The sequence below is a fragment of the Neoarius graeffei genome, chromosome 11, assembly GCF_027579695.1.
Source record: "Neoarius graeffei isolate fNeoGra1 chromosome 11, fNeoGra1.pri, whole genome shotgun sequence".
NCBI lineage: Eukaryota > Metazoa > Chordata > Actinopteri > Siluriformes > Ariidae > Neoarius > Neoarius graeffei.
Window position 1 is genome coordinate 55,088,694 of NC_083579.1, and position 20,951 is coordinate 55,109,644.

General features: G+C 40.7%; 1 protein-coding gene across 1 annotated transcript in view; it reads right to left on the minus strand.

Moving 5' to 3' along the window:
- Window positions 1-13,148, minus strand: part of slc35f4 (solute carrier family 35 member F4) — a 61,175-nt gene extending 48,027 nt beyond the window's left edge. The window contains exon 1 of the mRNA XM_060933066.1: window positions 12,932-13,148. Coding sequence (XP_060789049.1) covers window positions 12,932-13,148 — 217 coding nt within the window. The remainder of the gene's footprint in view (window positions 1-12,931) is intronic.
- Window positions 13,149-20,951: the final 7,803 nt, after the last annotated feature.

A 20,951-nucleotide genomic window follows, 5' to 3' on the forward strand; every position in this document is an offset into this window, starting at 1 on the left:
TATACACTTTGATGAGCATGTGAGCGTCAGTGCTTAATATGTTTTTATAAACATCGAATATAATACTGAATTTATAGTTTTACATTATATAGTGCCAACCTTTCGTAGGCACCAGGTTAGCAATTAACTAAAGATCATGTACCATGAAGACGGCTTCAGGTATTGTAATACGTTACATAGACATGAGTGTTTTACTGGGAAATATGCCACTCATATTTTTCATACGAACTACAACTGTGACATATTTTCCAATATCCTCACTCATGAGGAAATCGATGAATTGTTGTGATAAATTTGGGTACTTTTTCTTTGTGAATGTGTCTATATAATAAAAAGAAAATCACACGTTGGCTTGACGACATGAAGTTTATCTTCTCATGTTGAAAAACTTGCACTTTTCAGATGAAATACGTCATGGATCTGAGTGATATATTTAAATAATATTGGCTGGCATTGAGTGGTATATCAGATATATCCCATTCAGCTAGCATGATACTGAATGAGTCAAAGATGAGTTCAATATCATGCTAGCTGAATGAAATATATCTGATATACCATGAAGAAAAGCCAGCCAATAATAATAATAATATTATTATTATTATTATTCATACACACTCTCTTCAAATCAGCATTCTTGAAGGCCTACGCTAGCCTAACCGCAAGTCGGCGCCGTCAGCACAGCAGTGGAGTCACCTTCCAGACGGTGTAGCGTTCATCAGTAGTGTTAGTGAATGCTAATAAAACAGTCAAGCCAGTGCTATCGAGAGCAAGTAGCATAGGCTAACGATCGAGAAACTAAGATTTCTGTCTCCAGACTCCTCTTCCACGCATGCTGGCTACAGTATTTTTCACTCAGACTTAAGTATTCATTTCCCTATGTAATTTACTTAGTTACTTTTAAAATCAACATCGACAACTATACACAAGGGAGCGACCTGGCAGCCAAAATTCTCTCAAAATCTTCCATATTTAACAAAGCAAACCTGGCGGCCATGTTCGTTTACAAATTGTCACAATTGCTCGCTAGCACAGAAGTTTTATGTCTCTGACTTGTCTCTTTTCCAGTTTTGCAATATCCATTGGTATGTTTTTCTTTTGTAAATATGCGTGAAGAATAATGAAAGTTTTGCTAGCCTTTTGGGTGTTCAGTGCGTCTTTCTCTTTCCCGGCAAACACAGAAATGATTGTGCACATGCGCAACAGAAAAGTTTCTCATTGGATATTCGTACTCTGATGTATGATGTCGTGTTGCCTTGACAATTCATTCTCCACTGGGTAGAGTGACGTAATACACGTAGGATAAGTGATATGATAACAATATTGCATGCTATCAAACCAAATGAATGAAACCGCTAGAAGGGAACAGAACAAATGTTTTAATTCAATCGAAAAAGTGTCCTGTATGTATAATAATTCCCGATATTTCACTCCGATTACGTCACTCCCAGTGTTTTCCCACTGACTAAACATGTGTTATCAAAATGGTGAACTGGTTCAAAATTAAAATTCTTTTGATTAACTTGCATTTTTTTATGGATGTGTCTATATAATATAAAGATCATTACACGGTGGTGTGAAGATATGAAGTTTATCTTCTTGTGCTGAAAAATATATCACTCGTCTGCTTCGCTTACTCATGAAATATACATTCATCACTCGAGTATAAACTTCATATCTTTGCGCGACTGTGTAATATCCTCTATTTATTTTTTTCACGGTCCGGTTTCCATCAAATCCTGTGCTTTGACTGGCTGGCAAGCGGGTCTGTATCCTACGATACGGACCCCAGTTACGGAACCCGGATACGGACCTCTGGCGACTCGCTCGATCACAACAACAACAACAAACATAGTAGCAATTTTTGTCAACATTTATTTTCGCATTTCTCAGGAGAACAGCATTAATTTTACAGCATGGATAGCGATAATGACAGTGTTCACAGTGAAAGCAAGTTTTACTACCCTGAGGAAGAAGAAATAAAAGAAAACATTTCAGGAGAAAGCTAAAAACCTGTAACTGTTGCTAATGCCGAGCAAAAACATGGCTGAATCCTGAATGACTCAGTTTTGTATAAATAGGGGACTACATAGGCAGCAAAATTTAGTTTTTTTCCTGCCATGGAAGCGCACTTGTATACTGAGGAGGAAGCCTTTTGCATTGCAGCCGTGAATGAGGATTCAAAATGGCGGCTCGGCTCGGTTTTCCCTTTTGGGCGCTCTCGTTTTCTGTTAGAATTTGGTAAAGAAAAAAAAATTATTTATCAGCTTAAGGTTGATCCATATGGTGAAATACCGTGACCTCGGCCTTGAATACTGACCTCGGCCCAGAGGGCCTCGGTCAGTTCTTTCAAGACCTCGGTCACGGTATTTCACGATACAGACCTCCCAGCTGGTAAATAACATATATATATATATATATTTTTTTTTTTTTTTTTTTGCCAGTATTGGATAGAACATATTTGCTTGGCCATATACTTTTATCCAAAGACATCTTTCATTGGAGCAGTCATAAGTTACACGCCTTGCCTCAGGAGCTTTCTGGCAGTCACAACCTTCTGACTCTCACTTTTTCAGAACTTTAAATGCGGTGCCACATATCTACACTGGTATTACATAACATTCACAAATAATTTCAAATTTCCTTATAATAGTATACTGCCATGCTGATGTACTGCATCATCATATCCTTTGTTTGCTTAAGGTTGAAATAGACAGCACAGCTAAAATAGGTTTATGTTTACTGAAGTGGAAAGTTTCCATTATGCGGTGTGGATTTCTCCAGCAGGGTGTGTCCCAAGACTTGGCTGTCCTAGCCCATAGCTGTCCTGTCAACTCAGGGAAATCCCATTAACACAGCATCATCCTAACACTGCAACACTCTGCGGTTTCAGAGTCATCCCTTCAATAGATCCACACTTGGTTCTTCAAACACCCACACACTCCTCCAACACACAGTTCCTAATCTCTCCCAGCAGACAGCACGACCACAGAGTGAGATATTCCTGACACAAGCACATGTCTCACCCTCCACATCTTTCTCTCTCTCCCTCATACAGTTGAAAACAGAACTGTGAGGCACACAGTAGAAATGTCTTTCTTCTTAAAATGCTTCACCTCTCAGAGTCAAGACAGACACCAAGAGAATAGACATCTTTCACAAATGTTTCACAGACAAATTTGGCTGGTTGAAAAAAAAACACAGAGAGAGAGAGAGAGAGAGAGAGAGAGAGGCCAGGTTTCCTTTATAGTTTTTCACAAAATAGAAGTGATATTTTTAACATTTCGATAAAAAACAGTTGCAAATGGTCTGTGTTTCCATTGAGTGGTGGAAAAGCTGGGTTTTCTCCTCTCGTGATAGTTTTTCCTCTTGCGATAACTCTTACAGAGCGCTCTTTTTGTTCAGAAAAGTGGCATTTCCATTTGCTTTTCATGTTATGCAAAAAAAAAGTTCCCATTTCAATTTTGTGAAATATTGCTTTATTGGATCATCTGAAAAACCACCTCATCCGAGTATGAAAACTTTTTTTGCAATATCTGAGGGTTTTTTTTCCGAAATTCAAGTTTCCATTACGCAACTTGATTTTACTGTAGTTCAAAATTTCAAACTGTGCATTAAGCAGGCTAATGGAAACACAGCTAGAGAGAGAGAGAGAGAGAGAGAGAGACAGACAGACAGACAGTTATCACATATATACAGTAGCACAAAGTGCTCTCCAACCTTATATTGCCTGCTTTACATCATTAATTTATGAATTCAAAGTATCTGTTATACTAAAACACTCGTAATCTGAATATGCCTGAGGGGACTAGAGTTCAAATTTCTACCATTTTGTGAATATTCCCACATGGAGACAAAACAGTCTTCTTCTAATGGCATGATTTTATGCACAGTGCTGCTGCCACATGATTGGCTGTTTGGATATTTGCATGACTGTGCAGGTGTGTGTGTGTGTGTGTGTGTGTGTGTGTGTGTGTGTGTGTGTGTGTGTGTGTGTGTGTGTCTACAGACAGACAGACAGACAGACAGACAGACAGACAGATAGATAGATAGATAGATAGATAGATAGATAGATAGATAGATAGATAGATAGATAGATAATGTAATATGCAATACCATGATCTGTATCTATGTCTATTCAGATTTAAAATCGGAGAGCATGGGTTAAATTGGTATAGGTTTTTTTTAATTAAATGTACATAAACCCTAATACAATGCCCCCAGAAATGAAAAGATAAGATAAGATAAGATAAGATAAGATAAGATAAGATAAGATAAGATAAGATAAGATAAGATAAGATAAGATAAGATAAGCTTTATTCATCCTTCGGTGGGGAAATTTACATGTTCCAGCAGCTCACTTATAGAAAGAGTCAGGAATAGGCAGTAACAAAAAATTAGAGTGCAATAAAAGTATAAAAAATAATAAGAATAATATAAAATAAAATAAATTAAGTAAAAAATAAAAACACGGGCCATGTATGTAATGTACACAACAAAATAAGAATGGAACTTTTAAAAATGACAAAAAAAAAGACAAAAAAAGAAGAAGGAAAAAACCCTCAGAAATTCCAGCATGGTCTGTGACTGGCTCTGACACGTCCTCAAACTGGAGTTAATAACTGGTCTCTACTAGAACTGTGCAAGAGACTGTTTATTATTATTATTATTATTATTATTATTATTAATTTTTTTAAAAATCCTGCTCACGCTGTTATTATTTTTGCTTGTACCAGCCTGTGATATATTCCAATGGACTTAATCGCTTCCATTTCTCAGAATATCAACAAACTAGTAGCCCTGACCAGGCAGTTATTAAGAATGAATGTGAGTGAGTGAGTGCGTGCATGAATGAATGCTGCAAAAGCATGTTAATGAAAGTGGCCCATTTTTTGTTCCGTGAGTTCTATATCTGACAACTCGCTCATGCCTCCATGAAAACCAAAACCACCTACTCGCACAGTTTTGGTTGCTTTCCGTGGGATCCCAGTTGCAATGAATATCTTTAGTCTGAATCTAATATACAGTAGATACAGATGTAACGCAAACCTTTTTTGCCTCCTCTCATATATTCATTTGTATCTTACAGAACACATTATCTGCTCATTCCGGATAATGTATTATATTTGGTTACATTCATAGTAGTTTCTTTTCTGTCTTCTAATTGACATCCCACCTGGGATCTCATTATCAGCACTGCTTTATAAGTCTAGCTAGCACTATCCATCCATCGTCATGGACTATGATTCTGAATGCGCCCCTTCTTTCCCCCTCCCTTAGCAACGGCCAAGCTCTGGCCTTCTACCCTGATACACTGCTGCTATCAGGCCTTTGTCATTTAGATCAGTGGCATGTTCCTCCACTATTGTCTACACACCTTGCCTGCCTTTTGTATGTCTCTAATACTCAGCGCTCTAGGAGACTAAAGAAAGAGAGAGCTGAGAGATATGAAAAAATGGAGGCAACACCCACACAGTGAAAGTGTTTTACACACTTCATATCCACTTATTCAACTAAGACCTCATAAAAGACCTTCAAGCGTGGAGGCGATGAGTGATTTGCATAGATATTTAAGCACATCTTTCATGAGCAGTCTCAGCTTGGAAATAAAATGGGTCTTTTTTTCTCTTGTGGACTAGAATCATGTGAGATTTTGAGATCTGAGATGGGTGAAATTAGGATGTGTTTATGACAGAAGGAAATTAGGATTAGTTTATAGTTTAAAAGTCAAGCAAACTGTAAACTATAGAAATGTATATGGGTTAAAAATGGTGAGGGTGACACCATGTGGATATGGCAAAGTGGTACAACATAACTACAGAAATCTAGCGTTACTATCATGATATTATATAATACGATCTTGTAATTATATACTACGATCTTGCTTCGACATACTCATCAGGCATTTGTGTTACACTAATCATCCATTCATTATCCATAACCGCTTATCCTGTGCAGGGTCACGGGCAAGCTGGAGCCTATCCCAGCTGGCTATGGGCGAGAGGTGGGGTACACCCTGGACAAGTCACCAGGTCATCCACATAGAGACAAACAACCATTCACACTCACAGTCAATTTAGAGCCACCAATTAGCCTAATCTGCATGTCTTTGGACTGTAGGGGAAATCGGAGCACCTGGAGGAAACCCATGCACACACGGGGAGAACATGCAAACTCCGCACAGAAAGGCCTCCATCGGCTGCTGGGCTCAAACCCTTGCTGTGAGGCAACAGTGCTAACCACTACACCACTGTGCCACCACACCTATCGTTACACTTTTAATTTTTCCCCCAGTTTTGTAAGCAGGGTGGCACGGTGGTGTAGTGGTTAGCGCTGTCGCCTCACAGCAAGAAGGTCCGGGTTCGAGCCCCGTGGCCGGCGAGGGCCTTTCTGTGTGGAGTTTGCATGTTCTCCCCGTGTCCGCGTGGGTTTCCTCCAGGTGCTCCGGTTTCCCCCACAGTCCAAAGACATGCAGGTTAGGTTAACTGGTGACTCTAAATTGACCGTAGGTGTGAATGTGAGTGTGAATGGTTGTCTGTGTCTATGTGTCAGCCCTGTGATAACCTGGCGACTTGTCCAGAGTGTACCCCGCCTTTCGCCCGTAGTCAGCTGGGATAGGCTCCAGCTTGCCTGCGACCCTGTAGAACAGGATAAAGCGGCTAGAGATAATGAGATGAGATGAGTTTTGTAAGCATGTAGCTGTACTGTGGCATTCATTATATCTAAATATTGTGGCATTAGTACGTCCCTAATCAGTCACTAAAAAACAATGCCACACATCAGTCTACATCTATAGAATGTGTAATAGTATGAAAATACCTGACCCTGGATTATTAATATGCCACCTCACTCCTCCATGTATTATGGCAAGACCATCAGGGCCTTAGAAGAGCTTTAAAAAGGGGGGGTGGGGGGGTGGCGCTGAATGCCTCTGTGGCTGGATGTTCCTGGCATAGTAAGTAATCAGTGTAAGTAGATTTGCAGTCATGGCGCCAGCAGTTATAACACTTTCTACTCACTCAGTCCCTCAGTGCAGATATGTTAAACAGCCAGAGGGGGCAGTATAGAGTACATAAATATAGACTATAGAAATGTAATACTGTATTTGACATGCTGTAATATAGGAAGAAACATTTTAAACAGCGTCTCTTCTCTAGGAGTTCATAATCCAATATGTCTTCTAAATACACATTTCTGCAGCAGAAAGAAGGAAAAACCCACAAGTCATACACACTCTGCACACACTACACATAATGCAAAGAATGTTTTAAAGGGATAGTTCGGGATTTTTGACATGAATCTGTATGGCATCCCCATCAATAGTGTCGTGCAAACACACAGACTTACCCCTGACAGCATCCTGTGAGTCCAGTTCTCGTCCAGTTTTGGTCCAGACGAAAGTAGTCCGGCAAGTTTGTTGGGGTCACGAAAGTAAAACGTTTTTCGTCTCAAAACAGTATGTGTTCAAAAGAGTGATATATTTGCATCACAAAACCGTTGCCAAATAAAAAAAGTCAGACCTCGAAATCGCTTGGCACTATTTTCTCTCCCTTCTTATCACTGCGCGCTGCCGCCAGGTGACAGCCACGGCTGTTTCATTCATTGTTTACTAGTGATGGGAATTTCGGCTCTTTTGGCTCTTCTTACTATAAGGAGCCGGCTCTTTCGGAAGATTTTTTATAATTATTTCTCATGACTTGTACGTTCACATCGAGTACACATATCAATGCAAATTAACACGAAGGGATTTACTAGACCAATTTATATCTGGAACTATTTTCAGCCACAGCACAGGCAAAGCACTGCTGCAGGCGCAAAGACACCACGCAGCGCCTGAAAACGGGTGCGCAGCACCTGAAGACCCATTTTCAGGCGCTGCGCGGTGTCTTTGCGCCTGCAGCGGTGCTTTGCCTGTGCTGTGGCTGAAAATAGTTCCAGATATAAATTGGTCTAGTAAATCCCTTCGTGTTAATTTGCATTGATATGTGTACTCAATGTGAATGTACAAGTCATGAGAAATAATTATAAAAAATCTTCCGAAAGAGCCGGCTCCTTATAGTAAGAAGAGCCAAAAGAGCCGAAATTCCCATCACTAGTAAACAATGAATGAAACAGCCGTGGCTGTCACCTGGCGGCAGCGCGCAGTGATAAGAAGGGAGAGAAAATAGTGCCAAGCGATTTCGAGGTCTGACTTTTTATTTGACAACGGTTTTGTGATGCAAATATATCACTCTTTTGAACACATACTGTTTTGAGACGAAAAACGTTTTACTTTCGTGACCCCAACAAACTTGCCGGACTACTTTCGTCTGGACCAAAACTGGACAAGAACTGGACTCACAGGATGCTGTCAGGGGTAAGGTCAGTGTGTTTGCACGACACTATTGATGGGGATGCCATACAGATTCATGTCAAAAATCCCGAACTATCCCTTTAACTGTCGGCCATATAGTGCCATCCTAACAATACGAAATAAGCACGCAAGTAAAAATCATCAGCTTGGACACATGCCACACAACATGTCTACTCCTTACCCAAGCTGTATTTTTGCCTGAACAGTGCTTATACCACAGGTCTCACGCCACATACAGACATATCATCACACTACAGGGGAGTGGATGGTATCCAAAAAATGCCATTAATGCTGGAATTTCATCTTTCCACTCCTAAACTTCGCTCTCTACTCTTCAAATCACACACAGTAATTCTACACACATGGACTGATGGTTGCAGGGTCAAGCATTCAAGTCAGCAGCCTGCTCTATCTCTATTGTTAGCGAGTCCGCAGCTAACAGTGCCTCTCTGGTTGTATAGCATCCCATTAGGCTTGTAGATAAAAATAGCCCACCAAGAGAGGAGGTCTCAGGAAAGCTGGAGATTTGAGTGTTGTGATTGGGCTGACTCTGCACTCAGAGTACTCAGCCAAAATGCTTAAATCATATCCAAATATATCTAATCACTTTACTGGGAATTAAATCTCTCTGAAACTCTTTTCCTGAATCAATTACAGCTGTACAATTTCCTTGCAGATTCACTGCAATATGTAAGGGAAGTCAACTTAGGAAGATTCGGAGTACATGCTCTGAAAAAGGGTTCTTGGATGGTTCTTTAGAGGTTTGTTGAATAGTTAAGGGTTCTTCGAAATTCCCCAGAGAGACAATCAAAGAACACTTAAAACCACAATCTGGTCACCTGCTGGTTCAGCTCTTGTAGCCTGAAAGGGTGGAGGCTAACACATGCTTCCTCTGGGACATGTGAATATTTTTTGAACTGCTGCTCATGCTGCATCCCCAGGCAGCATCTAACACACTTGAAGGAAAAAGCTATCTGCCATCTTTTTCATGCATTAACTCACAAGTGGTAGCACGGTGGTGCAAGTGGTTAGCACTGTCAGCTCACAGCAAGAAGGTTCTGGATTTGAGCCTAGCGGCTGACGGGGGCCATTCTGTGGGAAGTTTGCATGTTCTCCCTGTGTCTGTGTGGGTTTCCTCTGGGTGCTCTGGTTTCTCCCACAGTCCAAAGACATGCAGGTTAGGCTAATTGGTGGCTCTAAATTGTCCATAGGTGTGAATGTGAGTGTGAATGGTTGAGAGGAGAAAACCTCTATAATAATCCAGTAGAAGGCAACGGGAAACCACTACTGTAATGTTCCCTAGAGACTTTGATGGCTGAAGCCGTCAGAGCGGCCATGTCACTGTAGCGATATGCCAAAATGGATGGAACTCACAAGCATCCAGAATGGGCTAATGTCTGTGATTGACAGGGTAGAGAATAATGACATCCCTCCCACCCAGACAGCGTAGCCAATTTTGCTCTCTTGGCTCCTGGCTTTCTGTGGATTCAAACTCAATCTCCCAACAATAGGGTAAATGCTTTATGTTGCACCACTCAGAAGGTGAATTGCAAGGGTTTTTTGTTTGTTTGTTTGTTTGTTTTTTAAGTAAAGCTTATTTCTGGGGCACAGCAGGATAATTTCAGTGTAAAGTTAGCTGGCTCATATGTGTAATGTGTTCCACTTATTTACTTGGAGGGCTAAATCAGAATCAGCTGAATCGAAAGATGTTTCTTTCACAAATATAATATTTTTTAAAAATATACATGAAAGAAAAATACCATAAGAGATGCACCAATCCCTTTTTTCCTACCTTCAGTACAAAACCAAAGTCAGACTGTCAGCCAATACCCATGTGCAAGATATTTGTTTTAGTCAGTCGTTAGCACACGTGGCAGAAAAACATCAATAGATCAAATAAAATATGTCAGATCCAATCCAGTACCGGTGCAGGCTAATATCAGCAAAACCCTTATATTATACATCACACACTATATGTTATATAAATGTATAGGCATTTTTAAAAATCATTCTCTCTTATTATTCTAAATTCTTCTCTGTTCATAAAATTTTACTGTGATTGTTCTGATAAATAATGGCACTGACGTTGCTTAATAAATCAATATAGTTTAGCCAAATTAATGGAGGCCTATCTTTAACTGACACAAGTTTCCACTGCTATTGCAATGTGCCACAGTTTAATTACGTTATGCTAATTCTGACCATAAAACGCAGCCCTATTATTACTACGGAATATATATTTTTTTCATTTGTCAGTAATACAGTTACTGACTTGATGCTAAGTTTGGTCTGGAGTAAATAATGGATGTAGATTTGTGTATTTACAGTAACAGTAACTCTTTGCTTCCATTTCAGATCATACCACTCTCAGCCTTTCACACTTTTTCTATTTATATAACTGCCAACTCAGACTTTAACGGCTATAATAAGTGGGTGTAATTTCAAAATAAAGACCTGAAGGCGCTCAACTATGACCATTTAATCAAAATATGACTGTAATAATTATATAAGGTATGTAACGGTATAAGCTTCTGGATGTAGTTTTCACAAACCCTTTCCCTCCTCAGCATTCGGCTGGTAATAAAAAGCTCAAGCGGTATAAAAGATGTCTGAGAGAAATGCAATTTCTTTCCTCTATAAAGCTGTCAGAGCAGCAATTTCTTACATCAGAAGACACCAGCAGTGCAAGGATGTTCTGACCCTCCTCTTTGCCCTCTGTTATTTTGTCCGTTTTGAATGTTTTAATTATGGTGCACATAAGCGTTTAAGTAGTGCAGCAAATGGGCTGAAAGCAGAGTAGTAGTGTTGGATTACTAAACAGTAAAGCTACTGTTACACAAAGAGCTACAGAGCACAACATCTGAGTGCATTTCACACTGGTGGAGTTTAAAACGCTGCAGTAAAAGTCACAATAAATCCATCCATCCATTATCCGTAACCCCTTATCCTGTGCAGGGTCGCGGGCAAGCTGGAGCCTATCCCAGCTGACTATGGGTGAGAAGTGGGGTACACCCTGGACAAGTCACCAGATCATCGCAGGGCTGACACAGAGAGACAAACAACCATTCACACCTACGGTTAATCTGGAGCCATCAATTAGCCTAACCTGCATGTCTTTGGACTGTAGGGGAAACTGGAGCACCCACAGGAAACCCACACAGACACGGGGAGAACATGCAAACTCCACACAGAAAGGCCCTCGCCGGCCGCTGGGCTCGAACCGAGGACCTTCTTGCTGTAGGGCGACAATGCTAACCATTACACCACCGTGCCGCCCTGTACTACTTTAACTGGAACATAAATTCCACAGACCCTCATGGGACAAATTTGTTTCATTCTTTGTGTCATTATTAAAATATGCACAATAATATTTTTGTTTGTATTAGACCCATAGAGCTTTCTACACCTGAACTTTCCACCAACAGGGCACAATGACAAGTTGACATTATTTATAGACTTGTTCTTGAGTTATTGATGTTTGGATTAAACCTGTTCCATTCAAGGCACCAGTTAAATTTCCTGACTGAACGATGTGAACTCAGGAATAAATATATCATACTTTTATAATTATAGGATTTCCACCATTATAACTAAATTATATTTTTCAAAAAAAAAAAAAATCACAGAACCTCTGGCTGTGTTTGAACCCCTGTGCATCCCTGGACCACTGTTCTAGAGCACAGGTTCCCAACACTGCTCCTGGAGTACCCCATATCTTGCATATATATATATATATATATATATATATATATATATATATATATTTTTTTTTGCATTTTCCCTGCTCTAACCCCCCACCCACACCCACACACACACACACACCATCTCAATAGGAATTAATTAGATGACTAATTGGAACAGGGAGCATGGGAAACATTAATATGTGTCAGACAGGGGGTACCCCAGGACCAGGTTTGAGAAATCCTGGGTTCTAGAGCATACACTCTAAAAAATAAAGGTGCTTCAGTGGTTCTTCAAATCTCTGGATGGTTTCATGGAGAGTCAAAACTCTGTGATGAACCATTACATTATGCGAAAGGTTCTTCACATTGGAAATGGTTCTTCAGAGCCTGGCAATCTCTTACCATTTGCTGGTCAATGCACATAGGCTATGTTTACACAAATCTGTCTTCACTGCTCAAACAAATGGTTTAAATGGTTCTTTAAAGAACTGTTGCATGAACGGTTCTTTGAAGCTTTGAAAAAGGTTCTTCTATGGCATCGCCCTGAAGAACCGGTACTGGCACCATTATTTTTTAGAGTGTAACACTTGCATTGCATGTAAAGTTTGGCAGGAAGTTATGGCATGTGCTGCCTACCTCCAGTGCACAGCATGTGGTGCAGTGTGGATTTGGAATCCATCAGGTTTAAGAGGCAAACCCACACACATCTATAGAGCATCAGTGTACACCAAGCAAAATGAAATGGTCCATCCTGAAAGCTCCAGTGCACCAGTTTGGCAGCTTCAGTGGCATCATGGCAATGTGTTGGGAAGCAATGCCAGCCTTATTAACAGCAGAACGATCTGCCAAGTGCAGACTCAGTTCGAGCAGCTTTATTATTCCCTCGTATGTTACTTACTCCTGTGGCTGGAGTATCCTGGGTAGTAGCCATAGTAGCCCGTCATGCGTAAAATGCGGTCCTCGATGTCGTGCACGCCGTTGGCCGCCACGCGCGGCGCGTGCCCGTAGCCCGCTCTGGGAGATGCTCTGGTCGGTAGGTGCGAGCTCTTCGTGCTCTTGGCCGATTCGGGATGACAGCTCGCCGGTTCCAACACAACACTCTCTGTGCTGCTCATCCTCCTGGACAACAGGGGGAAAGGCGGCTCGGCTTCTAAGCAACAACCGAGAACCACGCGAGAGCCGCTGACAAAAGCATCACTCAGTGGCGGAGGAGACGCATTCCGATACTACTACACACATCCAGAGAGGAGGGGGACAAACTTGGCTCGGGAGCTTTCAGCAGCTGGACGCCAGGGGGCGCAACACCTGCGCCTAGCAAATCCGCATCAAAGCCGATTCAACAGTATGCCATCTCATCTCATTCTCTCTAGCCGCTTTATCCTGTTCTACAGGGTCGCAGGCAAGCTGGAGCCTATCCCAGCTGACTACGGGCGAAAGGCGGGGTACACCCTGGACAAGTCGCCAGGTCATCACAGGGCTGACACATAGACACAGACAACCATTCACACTCACATCTACGGTCAATTTAGAGTCACCAGTTAACCTAACCTGCATGTCTTTGGACTGTGGGGGAAACCGGAGCACCCGGAGGAAACCCACGCAGGCATGGGGAGAACATGCAAACTCCGCACAGAAAGGCCCTCGTCAGCCACGGGGCTCGAACCCGGACCTTCTTGCTGTGAGGCGACAGCGCTAACCACTGCACCACCGTATGCCAATTTATTTATTTTTTAATTTATCCTTTATTTTACCAGGAATATCCATTGAGATACATTATCTCTTCTTCCAGGGAGTCCTGGCCAAGGTGGCAGCAAATAAAAAGTTTCAATATACATAGACAACATACACATTGAACATGCAATATTAACACACATAAGCACACAGGCATTCCAAAAAATGGAAATAAAATAAACACAGACTAACAGACTAAGCACGTAGACATTCCAGACGTCAACATTCCAGATGTTATGGACAAGAAAGAATAAAAAATGAATTAAAGATATAAGGGTTAAAAATTATGAAAAACAGTGGCACTGTTGTGTGAGAACTGAGTTTAAAAGATTTTTAAGGACATTTAGGGAGGGTAGGGAGTCCTAATTTAAAGTATTTTGTAATGTATTCCACTCACGTGCTGCATATGAACTCAAGGCAGATTTGCCCAGTTCTGTCCGTGTCCAATGAAATAGTAGTTTATGCCGCAGGGAATTGATTTGAAGTTATGTGATAACATTCACACCAACACAGCGCACTTATACAGTCCCGACAGGGTTATAAGATTACATTCCCGAGAAGGTTATAAGCTCTCTATAATATTACAGGGCTTCTGCTTTTCATCAGGTCTTACCATGAAGCAGAAATAATGGTGGAGAATATTGCACTTCTCGTGGGAATATTGTTAGTAAGGAAGTACATCTGCACCCCCCCCCCCCCCCCCCGTTTGTTTCACTACTTCCATTGACATAATTGTTATTGCAGTTAATTAATGCTGTGCCTGCACCTCACCTTCACCTTAGTAATGAAATGGAAACTTTTTCTCTCCTTTTTTTAAAAATGTATTTATTTATTTCCATCCATCCATCCATCCATCCATCCATCCATCCATCCATTATCTGTAGGTGGTGTGGTGTAGTGGTTAGCACTGTCGCCTCAAAGCAAGAAGGTCTGGGTTTGAACCCAGCAGCCGACGAGGGCCTTTCTGTGTGGGTTTCCTTCCACAGTCCAAAGATATGCAGGTTAGGTTAATTGGTGGCTCTAAATTGACCGTGAGTATGAATGGTTGTTTGTGTCTCTATGTGTGTGTCAGCCCTGTGATGAGCTGGCGACTTGTCCAGGGTGTACCCTGCCTCTTGCCCATGATCAGCTGGGATAGGCTCCAGCTTGCCTGCAACCCTGTAGGACAGGATAAGTGGCTACAGATGATGGATGGATGGATGGATGAATGGTTGTTTGTGTCTCTATGTGTGTGTCAGCCCTGTGATGAGTTGGTGACTTGTCCAGGGTGTACCCTGCCTCTTGCCCATGATCTGCTGGGATAGGCTCCAGCTTGCCCCCCACGACCCCACATGGGATAAGCAGTTACAGATAAAACAAACAAACATTATCTGTAGCTGCTTATCCTGTTCTACAGGCAAGCTGGAGCCTATCCCAGCTGACTATGGGCAAGAGGCGGGGCACACCCTGGACAAGTCGCCAGATCATTGCAGGGCTGACACACAGACAACCATTCACATTCATACCTACGGTCAATTTAGAGCCACCAATTAGCCTATCCTGCATGTCTTTGGACTGTGGGGGGAAACGGAGCACCCGGAGGAAACTCATGCGGACACGGGGAGAACATGCAAACCCCACACAGAAAGGCCCTCGCTGGCCGCTGGGCTCAAACCCAGAACCTTCTTGCTGTGAGGCAACAGTGCTAACCACTACACCACCGTGCCGCCCACAAAGATGAAATTGTCAGATTTTACTATCCTTGTCGGGACATCTGGTCCCCAGTAGTACACACATCTTTGTTAGGACACTCCTTGACATAATGCATTCCCCAGCCCCTTACCCTAATCTTAATCATCACAACTAAATGCCTGACCCCAACCCTGATCCTAACAGTAACCTAAACCTAATTCTATTACAATCTATTAATAGGAAATACTAAACAGATTTATCTAAATTCAAGACATTTTCACTTGCTTATCATTTTTTGCAGTGTATTTATACTTTTGCAAATTTGTTTGCTTATTTGTTCACAAGACAATACTCTTGTGGAATTATAGTAAGAGAAACAGCTGTTTTTATAGCATTCTTTCTGAAAACTATGAGCAATGATAATGAAAAATATTGTGAATTATTTGTAGTAGGGTGGGGGTTTTAAAACTATTTTATTTTATTTTGTGAGAAAATACTTCTGTCTAGCTACCCTACCCCGTAGCCCAGGCAGAAAGAATACAAGAGATTGTTGTCACATGCAAGGAGTGACCAGTACTTTCCAGATATTCCTGCAGCTCTATTAATATTGCTACAGGTTTCTTGGCAGCCTCCCTGATGAATAATTGCCTTGTCCTTTCTACAATTTTAGAGAGATGTCCTGTTCTTGGTAATGGCACCATAATTCCCCATTTTCTGCTTGTTGATGACGGCCTTCACAATGTTCCAGGGTACAGCTAATGCTTTGGAAATGCTTTTGTTCTATTTTTTTTTCACTTGAATTTTGTTTTGTTGCTATATCACATTCAAGGTAGAAAAAGATCTGACATGGTTTATCTTGGGTTTATTTTTTACATCACAAAAACTTGCAATTTTAACAGGGTTGTGTAGACTTTATATCCACTGTATTTCTGTGTGAAGACACGTTAATGTAGACACACAGATTGCCTATATTGCAAGTAGCATGTAAATAGGTAACATTAGCAACTTATCTTGCCATTCTGTGTTAAACCTTTTTTCTTTCAGATTTTAAAATTTGAAACATATCAAATAGATTTTGTTTTCCTCACTTTGGACCTGTCAGACTTCATTCATTTGACAACCTAGCCCAGTTACTACCATAGACAAAATGATCACATATAATTACAAACACAAGAAAGAGAGTTTTACAATAACAAGTCTTGTTATTTGCTCATCTTGATTAGTGCCTGCTTCACATTTACTAATAGTCTTGTTTAATTTGTGCTTATTTGCTCATCACCTGACCATTAGCCTGCCTGCCTTTGAGTATTTCTTAGCCATTTCATTTGTTTGCCACCAGAAAGCATGTACTTGCATCCATTTGTTCCTTTCTTGATAGCTGAAGTGTGGATATACGTAAAATTGCTCATACAGCTTTCTTTCAGCTCAGAAACATTGCTAAACTAATAAATATGCTGTTATTACATGATTCAGAAAAAATAGTTCATGATTTTATTAATTGTAAGTTGAAGTTGGACTATTATAACTACTATTGTATAATGACCAATAAAGAACTGGGGTGGGTTTCCCAAAAGCCTCTTAACACTAAGAGCATCTTAACTAGAGAGAGACCGTTCATTATGCTGCTTGGTCTACCATTTAATGATGATCTTTGTGCTATGATGCTTTTGGGAAACTCAGGCCTGAATGGTCTTGACCCACAGTACCTGAACTTTGGGTCTCATTATGGTCCGCTACATCTACTTCGATCTTTATCAGTGCCAAGAATGATGAAAACTATAGCAAGAAGCAAAACTTTACCCTTCAAGGTCCTTCAGCTGTGGAATAACCTTTCAATTAAGACTCTTTATATCTAGGTTGAAAACCGATTTCTTTAGTCAGGCATTTTGTTAAATAGCTTTTCTTTTTAAATGCCTTTTCGTTTAGGGGTTTGGGAGGCTAGAGAGTTGTGGTAAACTTGGATGTTTTGATGTAAGCCCCCCCCCCAAAAAAAAAAAAATCACTCACTACTGTTGACGGTGGAATGGCAGGCTTCTTTCTGTGACAAAGTATGACCAAAAAAGTGACAAAGGGACTGAGTACTAGAGTGCCAGAGTAACTGCTTACACTCTCATCACACCATACAACCTTTTAAATCAAGAGATTACCTCATAATTCTCTCTCTCTCTCTCTCTCTCTCTCTCTCTTCCTGAACCTCTCTGAACATGAAACAAGAATTCAGAGTTACTGGAAATCCAGCTCTTTAACCGCAAGGGTCTTTTTTTTTTTTTCTGTGAGAATTTGCAGCAGCTTATGTTACTGACCAGCCACATTTAGCCACTGAAAGCAGAGTTGCAGCACAGGGTCAATAGCAGGCCACAACCGAAGCAGCTGTTTATCACCAGCTGCCACTGAAAGCAGTTCTAGGCCAAGCACTTGAAATACATCCATTTTCCACCACCCAGGACATCAGAGACCATTTCCAAATGGAAAGAAAAACTGTTGAAAGAAAACAGTTAAACAAGGTGGAAAAAGGAGAAAATCAGGAATTTTGAGTAACAGGCCATTTAAAGAGCAGGTGAAGTAAAAAGGGCAAAGTCTTTTAGATGAATACCTGAAAAATAAAATAGTCCTCTAAGGACAGAGAAGAAACAGTTTTGAGAAGAAAATAACTTTTAGGAACATCACAGATGAGTGCGGGACATGGGTTTGCAACACAGATCCAAAGAAATATACATTTTTGCATTTTTTTTTTGGCAAAAAAAAAAAATCAAAATAGAACTCAATTGTTAAAAATGTATTTTTGGATACATTCTAATGTGAAACTAAAAAATATAATCACTGTAGGTGCTGTACAACTTATAAGGAAATGTAAGCTGTCTATAAATGGTTTAGTGCTTCCCATACGAAAAAGAACAGTAAAGAACTTATAAGAATTTACCACTGTCTTAGTAGTAAATCCTTATAAATATAAAGATAAATCCTTATAAGGATTTATAAATATATATGCCATGTATGATTTACTCCTGAAAGTGGCCCATTTTGCATTTTCCTCATACAAATTTTTTATGAAAATCTAGTATGGGCCACTTTCAGGAGTAAATCATACATGGCATATATATTTATTTATAAATCCTTATAAGGATTTATCCTTATATTTATAAGGATTTACTACTAAGACAGTGGTAAATTTTTATGTTATTTACTGTTCTTTTTCGTATGGGTTTACTAGCTGCAGTGTTACAGTGGCTTTTCTACTTAGTTGCACATTAAACATGTTGAATTTTGACTAAAGTTAGCACAGTGACAGCATAAAATCCAAGCATTCTGCGTCCAAAACAGTGCTGCCATTTAGTAAACCAGCTCTCCATAGAAAAGCAATGTCCTTGCCAGTGCAAAGCAATTTTATGACTTAGTTCTCCAAATGCCAAAATTAGTTCATACCTATTTATCTCTGCTACAATTGTGATTCATGCGATTCTGACTTAGATAAAGTTAATTGAGGGTGTCAAATGACACTCTTCCATTTGAAGTATTTCGCTTATATCAGTTCAGTAGCAGTTACATGCTTGAAATTTGTATGTTAATTATGTTTCTGAACTTTTGAAATGAATTAAAGTTATTGCTACATTATTGAAACAGTTTGGTTGCATTGTCCATCCATTCATTATCTGTAGCTGCTTATCCTGTTCTACAGGGTCACAGGCAAGCTGGAGCCTATCCCAGCTGACTACGAGTGAGAGGTGGGGTACACCCTGGACAAGTCGCCAGGTCATCGCAGGGCTGACGCACAGAGACAACCAACCATTCACACTCACATTCACACCTACGGTCAGTTTAGAGCCACCAATTAGCCTAACCTGCATGTCTTTGGACTGTGGGGGAAACCAGAGCACCTGGAGGAAACCCACACAGACACAGGGAGAACATGCAAACTCCACACAGAAAGGCCCCCGCCGGCCACTGGGCTCAAACCCAGGACTTTCTTGCTGTGAGGCAACAGTGCTAACCACTACACCACCGTGCCACCCTGGTTGCATTGTCATGTTCAGTAAATAAAATTCAATGTTGCAATGAGTCCTATGATGTTTTTCATATGTAATCACATACACAATCAGAGCGGAGCTCCTGCGTGAGTGGAGCCCCATAGACATACAGTGGTGCTTGAAAGTTTGTGAACACTTCAGAATTTTCTATATTTCTGCATACATATGACCTAAAACATCATCAGATTTTCACACAAGTCCTAAAAGTAGATAAAGAGAACTCAGCTAAACAAATGAGACAAAAATATTATACTTGGTCATTTATTTATTAAGGAAAATTATCCAATATTACATATCTGTGAGTGGCAAAAGTATGTGAACCTTTGCTTTCAGTATCTGGTGTGACCCCCTTGTGCAGCAATAACTGCAACTAAACGTTTCCAGTAACTGTTGATCAGTCGTGCACACCGGCTTGGAGGATTTTTAGCCCATTCCTCCGTACAGAACAGCCTCAACTCTGGGATGTTGGTGGGTTTCCTCACATGAACTGCTCGCTTCAGGTCCTTCCACAACATTTCGATTGGATTAAGGTCAGGACTTTGACTTGGCCATTCCAAAACATTAACTTTATTCTTTTTTAACCATTCTTTGGTAGAACGACTTGTGTGCTTAGGGTTGTTGTCTTGCTGCATGACCCACCTTCTCTTGAGATTCAGTTCATGGACATATGTCCTAACATTTTCCTTTAGAATTCGTTGGTATAATTCAGAATTCATTGTTCCATCAATGATGGCAAGCCGTCCTGGCCCAGATGGAGCAAAACAGGCCCAAACTATGATACTACCACCACCATGCTTCACAGATGGAATAAGGTTCTCATGCTGGAATGCAGTGTTTTCCTTTCTCCAAACATAACGCTTATCATTTAAACCAAAAAGTTCTATTTTGGTCTCATCCATCCACAAAACATTTTTCCAATAGCCTTCTGGCTTGTCCACGTGATCTTTAGCAAACTGCAGATGAGCAACAATGTTCTTTTTGGAGAGCAGTGGCTTTCTCCTTGCAACCCTGACATGCACACCATTGTTGTTCAGTGTTCTCCTGATGATAGACTCATGAACATTAACATTAGCCAATGTGAGAGAGGCCTTCAGTTGCTTCGAAGTTACCCTGGGGTCCTTTGTGACCTCACCGGGTATTACACACATTGCTCTTGGAGTGATCTTTGTTGGTCAACCATTTCTGGGGAGGGTAACAATGGTCTTGAATTTCCTTCATTTGTACACAATCTGTCTGACTGTGGATTGGTGGAGTCCAAACTCTTTAGAGATGGTTTTGTAACCTTTTCCAGCCCGATGAGCATCAACAACACTTTTTCTGAGGTCCTCAGAAATCTCCTTTGTTAGTCCCATAATACACTTCCACAAACATGTGTTGTGAAGATCAGACTTTGATAGATCCCTGTTCTTGAAATAAAACAGGGTGCCCACTCACACCTGATTGTCATCCCATTGATTGAAAACACCTGACTCTAATTCCACCTTCAAATTA